We start from the raw sequence: 8,978 nt of genomic DNA on the forward strand, positions 1-8,978 counted from the left end.
TTCCATAGCATGGCCGTCCCACCAGATTACTAGACGTCCTGATGGGATGCAATTAGATATGAATGCTACTGGAGGTTATGTGCGGGTTCCGGAATATGATAGGCTTGCCTGAAGAGGTGAGTTTTCAGGGAACGCTTGAAAGTTTGGAGACTAGAGGAGAGTCTTAGTGTGCGTGGAAAAGCATTCCAACAGGTTGATGCCAGGGCTACCCCATTTACACATGGGTGTGACCTGGGTTATTCCTGGGTCACCACCTTTTACAAAGGACCCAGGCCTTTCGGCACTTGGAGATTATGTTGTCTCCAAGTGTCTCCTACTGTCCTTGGCTAGATTCAGGTCGCACCTTCTAGACATAAGACGGATCATCTACCAGGATCACAATTCCGGGGAAAACCCGGGACTCTTAACCTGTGCAGACCCTTTCAGACATGAGTCGGACACAGGGTGATGTACGTACACCCGCAAAATCCCAGGATTTCTATTTTCGCAACAATGTCTGATTGTGATCTATGACATCGCTGTAATACAGTTTTACTGGTGAATTCACAAGGCCTCAAACAATGAAACGGTAAATGTGTCTGACCTTTCTAAGTAATAATTGTACCTACCTATTTTACCTCGATATTTGTATTTTCAGTCACGTTGACCCCTGCTTGAAACTGTACTCGGACAGTGGAGGCAGCCATTTTGTGCTACAACCCCACATATATAAAGATTGTATCCTTTCAACATATTAGGCAAGAGGCACGAAACAAAATGGCTGGCTTTACTGTATCAGACGCCAGGATTAATTCATTTATATTATTAGAAGTGAGATGATTATAAAAAATAATAATAATAATAATAATCTAGTCCAGTTCTTTAGGCCTCGTTATAAAGTACAATACATAATCCTATCCGAGTTACCAATATGGCCGCCCACACAAATCCTTATCTTATGCTTTTAAGACAGCAAATCTGGTTTTATGTGAGGCTATAGATTCTATTTTAAATCTGCATAGCCCTTCTTTATAATGTAAGTAGGCCACAGGCCCTATATTACCATGGGTTAATAATTAATAGGTATTCAGTGTCACTTTAGGAGCTTAATCCCAAGTGTGAATACAAACAGCCTGGTGTAGGGATCAGTTATCCCTACAGAATAAAAATACACTTTAACGCAAGCCAAAAGTAGATGCAATAATCTAAACATAGCTTAACGCGAGAGATAACATTCTAAATGGAGCGCACATACGTTCTGTAAATGGCATTGTGGGCAAAGGTGCAGAACTGGGAGGCGATACCAAAATCTGTGTCATCTGCGCCGGCGGTAAATTGCACGGGGTGAGAATTATGAACATGGTGTCTGGCTGAAGGGCCCATGTTATTCTTGGTAGAGATTATATTGTCTTGGAGAAATGGACCAATGGGCGATGGAGGGTAGTGTACACAAATCTCTGATGTGTCTCTCAGGATCAGGAAATATATAAGTGAAAAACAAAGCGCAAGTAACAGCAATGATGTTGTCAAGTTTCAGAAATGTAAATGAGTTTCACGACGTGGGTAACCATATGCGTACCCCAACTCACTATTAGGAAAGTAGGAGGTGCTCATAAAGGTATCTTTTTATTAGAGGTTCACCACACGTGCAGCATCAAGGTCAGGAGATGCGTACCGTACTCACAGACAAATGTGCGGCTACAGACGCATCTGGGTATCTTTACTTTTAGGAAGGTGGGGTCCTCTCATAGAAATATCACAACTCCATATAAGGGTATAGAAAAACAGAGAGCCCACTTTCAAAGGTTGATAACATTTATTTTGAACGGATAACATAAAACTGGGATATGCTGGATGGAAAAAGACACGGTACCTTAAGGCTGGGGTATTGGCCTTATATCCCAGTCCGTCACCGTCTGTAAGCAAAAAGTCCCAGTGGTATAACAGCAAGTCCGCTCCTCTCCTGCCAACGCGTTTCGGCAGAGAACCTGTCTTCCTCAAGGCTTGGAGAGGAGTGATCAGAAGCCCATATTTATACCTATGCACATTAGCATCAATTAGGCTTACTTCCGCCGGAAGTGTTCATCGGGCGGAAGTTCCCTTGGATATATCTAAAGTGTAATTCAGAATATACCGGCTCCTCATTGTTGTACTAAGATAATGCTTATAACTCGATACAACCCGCTGGTTAGGCAGGGGAGCTAGGAGGTATTAGTGAGGTTACATAGAGCGTTTTAGTCCGCTAAACGCTCTATGTAACCTCACTAATACCTCCTAGCTCCCCTGCCTAACCAGCGGGTTGTATCGAGTTATAAGCATTATCTTAGTACAACAATGAGGAGCCGGTATATTCTAAATTACACTTTAGATATATCCAAGGGAACTTCCGCCCGATGAACACTTCCGGCGGAAGTAAGCCTAATTGATGCTAATGTGCATAGGTATAAATATGGGCTTCTGATCACTCCTCTCCAAGCCTTGAGGAAGACAGGTTCTCTGCCGAAACGCGTTGGCAGGAGAGGAGCGGACTTGCTGTTATACCACTGGGACTTTTTGCTTACAGACGGTGACGGACTGGGGTATAAGGCCAATACCCCAGCCTTAAGGTACCGTGTCTTTTTCCATCCAGCATATCCCAGTTTTATGTTATCCGTTCAAAATAAATTTTATCAACCTTTGAAAGTGGGCTCTCTGTTTTTCTATACCCTTATATGGAGTTGTGATATTTCTATGAGAGGACCCCACCTTCCTAAAAGTAAAGATACCCAGATGCGTCTGTAGCCGCACATTTGTCTGTGAGTACGGTACGCATCTCCTGATGCTGCACGTGTGGTGAACCTCTAATAAAAAGATACCTTTATGAGCACCTCCTACTTTCCTAATAGTGAGTTGGGGTACGCATATGGTTACCCACGTCGTGAAACCCATTTACATTTCTGAAACTTGAGGACATCATTGCTGATACTTGCTCTTTGTTTTTCACTTATATATTTCCTGAGAGACACATCAGAGATTTGTGTACACTACCCTCCATCGCCCATTGGTCCATTTCTCCAAGACAAGCTTTCCTATATTTGGGTTGAGTGGTGACCCATATCTGTGGATCCGGCTGAAGGAGGGCTTTGCGCCTTGGGACTTATTTCTATTGTTTTGCATATTGGTAGAGATTATAGTCTGGGGTCTATTTACTAAATCTTGGAGAGAGATAAAGGCCCTGACTCACGTTCACTCGGAACTGCGCAAATTCGGCCCCGTTCCGATGTTTGGGCGCGCGTATTTGCACATTTGCAGACCCCGGTAAAAAAACGGTTTTGTCGAGTTGCGGAGAGGGAGGGCCAGGGGCAGACAGGGCGGCGATGGCACTGGACTGTGGGAACGCCCATTGCTGGACATTGCCATGGGTACGGGGGTGGGCCGATTCCTGCCAGGGGTGGGCGGCTGACGTCAGCTACCCGTCCTTGGTGAATTGCGGAGGAAATAAACTGACAGACTTTTATTTCCAAAGGCAGGAGAAATAATTCGATAGTTGGTGACCATCGAATGATTTCTCCAGCTAGCAGACGCATGCGAGGAGAAATGTTAGCAAACTCATCCCCTTGCATGGTGCCGAGGGGACTCGGCGGTGGGGCGGCGTTCCAGCGCCCGGTAGGCACCGATCACTTTCCAAGTCAATGTGAAATAGGCCCAAAGTATAGAGAGGTAAAGTACTGACCAATCAGCTCACAACAGTTTTCAAACACAATACAGGTAAAGGAGTATGCGCTGCCTTGTTAGTTGAATGTGCGTGAATTAATGTATAAGAAATATGGTGGACAAAGCAAATGAAATGTAAAAGGCTAATTTATTAAAGATGCAACTAAAAGAGCCGGTGTGGATAAACGTTCCTCAGGTTGGGATTCGGGATGGTGCTGGTGACTTGCTGGTGACCAATTGTATGGTGATGGGGTACACTATATATGGCAATTATAAGTGATGGGGCCATTGGTAATAGATATAGAAGATGGATAGATTTGGTAAACAATAATAATGAATGATGAAGGGCAAGAAATGAATTATGTGCGTATAAACTCTGCATATGTAAATGATAAAATGCGCAAGGGGAATATTACTGATGAATGGGGATGCATAATTGTGACCTCTTTCCTTCTCTTTTCTTTCAATATCCCTATGAGGGAACACAGAACACTAAAGTGCAGAACAAACTTTATCTCTCTCCTTCCCACTCATTAGCTACAACATAACCCAGAATGCTAACAACTACTCCCACAATTATGCATCCCCATTCATCAGTAATATTCCCCTTGCGCATTTTATTCCAAATTCTATGAAATATTGACTTAGTGTATTTTTATTTTTAACCCAAAGAACAAATATATTCTGTTATTGAAGTAAATTGGTTTCCTTTCCGTCACCAGGCGGGATCAATTGCCAATTTCCTATAAATACATAAATAATGACACAGCGTGTATGCTATCACAGTGTTATTCAGTTGCAGTGATTTATAACTGAATAGCACCTTTGGCTTAATCAGCAGCATAATAAAGTTACAGAGTACGGATTGCAATGGAGGACGGTCCTGTAGACAAGGTACGGCAAGTGACACAGATAGGCCAGACAGGGCAATGTCCCACGTTTTTACCACGCGCCTCTAAATTACAGAGGCCTTTGTGTCTCATGCTTCCGTGATGTCACAGAATAACAGTGCATTGATTGGCTGAATATCACCTTTGCCAAAAATACAACGGCCACTATTTCTGAAAACAGGCATAGTTTTAAATGACCGTAATAAATCTGCAATATTATAGACAGAATCCAATTAATAAACTCTTTTAGAGTTAGGCAAATGTCAAATAAAAACAGTGGCAAAACATGTGGTCCAGGAACCACGTGTCACCCTTGAGGGTTAAACCTGTAGGCCCTCTGACCAAGAAAAGCTTTCCAACCGTGGCCTCCTCATTCTGACACTGATCCAGGTTTGGCCAGCAATGTGTCCTAGTCACAGCCAGTGAGCATGGGACATCTACGCTCATAAATATCACAAAATCAAGCAACATAGTCAAAGAGGGCAATTGCAATTGGTACCTTGTGGCTCAGTGCCACGTTACCTATATAGGCCACACGTGAAGTGCTTATTGCACATTTAAGCATGAAATGCAGCCTGGCCAATCAGCACGCTGGATAAAACATGTCGCTTTGCCCTGAATTCATCATTTCATTGGTACAAGCACACAAAGGCTGCTCTGTGACTGACCCACTTGGCCACCAAACATTTTTGGAAGGAAACAACAGACGCCAAAATATTTAAAAATGAGCATCACAAATACCCCCAAAATCCAGTATTGTCCTCCATAGGAGTTAAGGGGACACAGAGGGGTCTGTCCAACACGAACGCTGCAAATATCACTGAAATTACCAGAAATCTATGTGACATCTCAGCTTCAGAAAAAATGAATCAGATTTGTTTTAATAAGATACAAGCTCCACATTGCGCTCAAAGATGCCGGTAACGGGAAGATACAACTGGCTAAGACGTGTCCTTACCCCATTACACAGCCCTTGTACCTATTTTCAGTATGGCCGCCATGCAGCCCAAGCAAGGAGAAATGCCAGTGCAAAAAAAATTATTCTCAGACGCTTAAAGAAGACAGTAATGTGTCTGTCACACAGGCTGGACTGTATTGCAGGATTGTTACTGCGGTGTCAAAATGCAGCTCGCTGGTCTCCGAACACACTGTTATAACACATATTCAGAGTTTATACCCAGAGGCGACACAGAATGCTGCTTTTTCATCAAATAACACATATATATATATATATATTATATATATATGTAATATTCTGCAATTATATACACATATGCAGTTCTGCATAAATGATTGTTTCATTATATATATATATATATATATATATATATATATATATGCATGCAATTCTGCAAATGATTGTTGCAACAAAAATATATATTATTGCAAATATATATGTAATCACACACACACACACACACACACACAATTCTGTAGAAATGATTGCTGCCGTTGCTGACTTACTGTAAATGCATATCTGCCTCTGTCTCCAGCGCAGTGTACACTAAGTGATGTCATTATAGGGCAAACATTTACATTGGTTTTCTGGAATGAAGGTGGTAACTCTCTCCCCGCCATGCATGCTATAGTAGGATGGGGCTCTGCATGGATCATTTGGCTGCTGGAGGGTTAAACAGACTCTTCATAGCCACAGTCGCCCCCTCCCCCTGACAGTGCCCACCAATACATCACATCGCCTATGGATGGGGCTCATCTGGAGTAGGGGTTAAATGCCCAATCCTGCCTGTCAGTCTGTCTGAGATAGATAGATATATAAATGTGGTTCCAGCCTGTGCCCCCTCCCCTGACATTATATGTGCTGGTGCCATTGTGTGTATGGGCACCCAGTGCCCAGGTGGGGGGGGGGGGGGGCACACTTGGTATTGCTGAGCCCCCTTCCCCAGTCCCCCTGCCCCCTCATTCAGCCAGCCATGCACAATGAATGGAGCCCTGCCTGGCAGACATGGCTGCAGCATGGCACTGCAGCACAGAGTGGCACTGCCAGCAGCAGTCAGGGGGACACCTACCTCATCCTTGCAGGCCTCCTCCTCGGGATGCGGGGTGTTCCTATGTGGCTGAGGCTGTCAGCTCTGCTGTGAGATTAGTGGCTGATCTCTGGGGCTCTGCACTGCTGCTGCTGACCATGCATCTGCTGCTGGGCACAGGATGGAGGGAGCTGCTGGGCATGGGCTGTCCCCGGGCGCCTGGCTGTGCTGCTTCTGCTGCTGCTGCTGCTGCTGATACTCTCACTCCAGGCGGCCTTGAAGCTCATGTTTGGATCCAGGTTAGCTGCAGAGATGGTCCTGCCCGGCTGACAGCTGTTCCTGAGACCCTGCCATGTTTTTTTCTGAGGTGAGGTTGCTGCAGCGGCGGCGGCGGTGGTAGCAGGGGATCATACAAAGGCAGCTGAGCTCTGCCTCCCCCTGCTGGTGACAGCCGTGTGCTGCAGGAGGATGGGGATGGAGGATCATCATCACCCAGCAGCTCCCCACCCCCCTCTGTGTGCAGCATGCCTGGATCGCAGGGGGCATCATTACTAGGGGTACATTTACTAAAGCTTCTATAAGTGAAAATAGGTGATGTTTCCCATAGCAACCTGTCAGAGTATGTCATTTTCTAGGATGTAGTAGATAAACGATAAGCAGTATCGAATTGGTTGCTATGAGAAACAGCATCTTTTTTCATACTTAGGAGTTTAGCAAATCAGTAAATCTGTGTCGGTTGGATCTCTGCTTGGACGCAAATAGCGGGTTTTAACATACAGTGCAGAGGCAAATGTACACATCACTGCACCCAAGGGAAACCGGAGCACTGTGAACCTGCACACGCACCCCTCTCCCCCTGACACCCCAGTGTACAGCTCTGGATGCAATAATTACGGGTGTGGATTATTAGATAGGGTCTAGAGAGAGAGTCAATAGGTCGACTCCCAAAGGTCAAGCATGCATTAGGCCAACAGTGTCAAAAGGTCAACATGGGTCAAAAGGTCGCCACTTGAAAATGTTAGTATGAGTTTTTCCCATTTTTTTTCTGTCAGTGTTGACACGTACCCTCGCATGGCCTGCTTCCCTCGCCATGCTATTCTCCCTCTATGGCGACATGGTAAGAACAGGCCGGTTTAAAAAAAAAAAATAAACAGGAAAAACTCATGTCGACTTTGTAATATGTCTAACTTATTCATGTCGACCTCTTGACCTTCTCAACCTGTTGCACATCGAACTGTTGCATGTCAACCTTTTGGGGTAGACCTATTGACTGTTCATGTAGACCAGGGGTGTCCAAACTTTTTGCGACAAGGGCCAGATGTGGTGAGGGGAAAATGTGTGGGGTTCTATATGGCTGGTTGTATCATAGATCCCAGGCTGACTTATGTTGTTGCTTCTATACTGTGTAGATGGACCTGGGCAGTACCTAAAGTACAGTGTGTTACAGTGGATGTTGTCATGCTGAAGTGCACTTAGTCAGCTCACACAAATCAAGAATGTTTTAGAATGACATTTTCTGGTATTTTGGTAAGTATATGTAGGCAGGGGTGTAATAAGAGCAGATCCGGGGGAGCACAAGCTCCAGGCAGCAAAAACTTCAGAAGGCATCTTGCAGGCCACTACCGAGGTCCTGGCCAGCCCTGGGCTCTTCACAAATGAGGCCCAGACTGGGAGCGCACCTAGATTTGTTGGCACAGGGAAATGACGCCACCGTACATTGTTCCATATGGATTGCCTCAATCCATATGGAACAATCGAGAGGAGATGGCTCTGAGGGTCCAGCCCAGGGAACATGTCACCATGTATGTACAAGGAAGTTTCCATATTCACAGCTCCTTTTGCACGTACCCCAGACATTGTTCTAGCCTTAAGTGATGAACCCTATTTTATTGATTGTAAGAAAACCACATCATACCCCATGTACTGCACCTGATCCATATCATACCCACATCTACTGCACCTGAACCATATCATACCCCCATGTATTGGACTTGAACCATATCATACCCCCATGTACTGCACCTGAACCATATCATACCCCCATGTACTGCACCTGAACCATACCATGCCCCATGTACTGCACCTGAACCATACCATGCCCCATGTACTGCACCTGATCCATATCATACCCCCATGTACTGTAACTGAACATTATCATACCCTATGTACTGCACCTGAACCATATAATACCCACATGTACTGCACCTGAACCATATCATGCCCCATGTACCACACCTGAACCATATCATGCCCCATGCACTGAACCTGATCCATATCATACCCCAATGTACTGCACCTGATCAATATCATACCCCATGTATTGCACCTGATCCATATCATACCCCTCATGAACTGCACCTGAATCATATCATACCCACATGTACTGCACCTGATCCATATCATACCCCAATGTACTGCACCTGATCCCTAT

At 44.9% G+C, this 8,978-nt stretch overlaps 1 protein-coding gene across 2 annotated transcripts in view; it reads right to left on the reverse strand.

Annotated features, from left to right (window-relative positions):
* The window catches only part of EVL (Enah/Vasp-like), an 89,366-nt gene extending 82,387 nt beyond the window's left edge, over positions 1 to 6,979 (reverse strand). The window contains exon 1 of one of the 2 annotated variants that reach the window (XM_083166556.1): positions 6,590 to 6,979. In XM_083166556.1, the coding sequence (XP_083022682.1) occupies positions 6,590 to 6,594 (5 nt within the window). In that variant the 5' untranslated portion in view covers positions 6,595 to 6,979. Of the gene's footprint in view, positions 1 to 6,026; positions 6,184 to 6,589 lie in introns of those variants that run through there. The other variant, XM_083166555.1, reaches the window with a different exon arrangement.
* Between the last annotated feature and the right edge of the window lie 1,999 nt (positions 6,980 to 8,978).

Source organism: Crinia signifera, chromosome 12 (genome assembly GCF_055691185.1).
Source record: "Crinia signifera chromosome 12, ASM5569118v1, whole genome shotgun sequence".
Classification (NCBI taxonomy): Eukaryota; Metazoa; Chordata; class Amphibia; order Anura; family Myobatrachidae; genus Crinia; species Crinia signifera.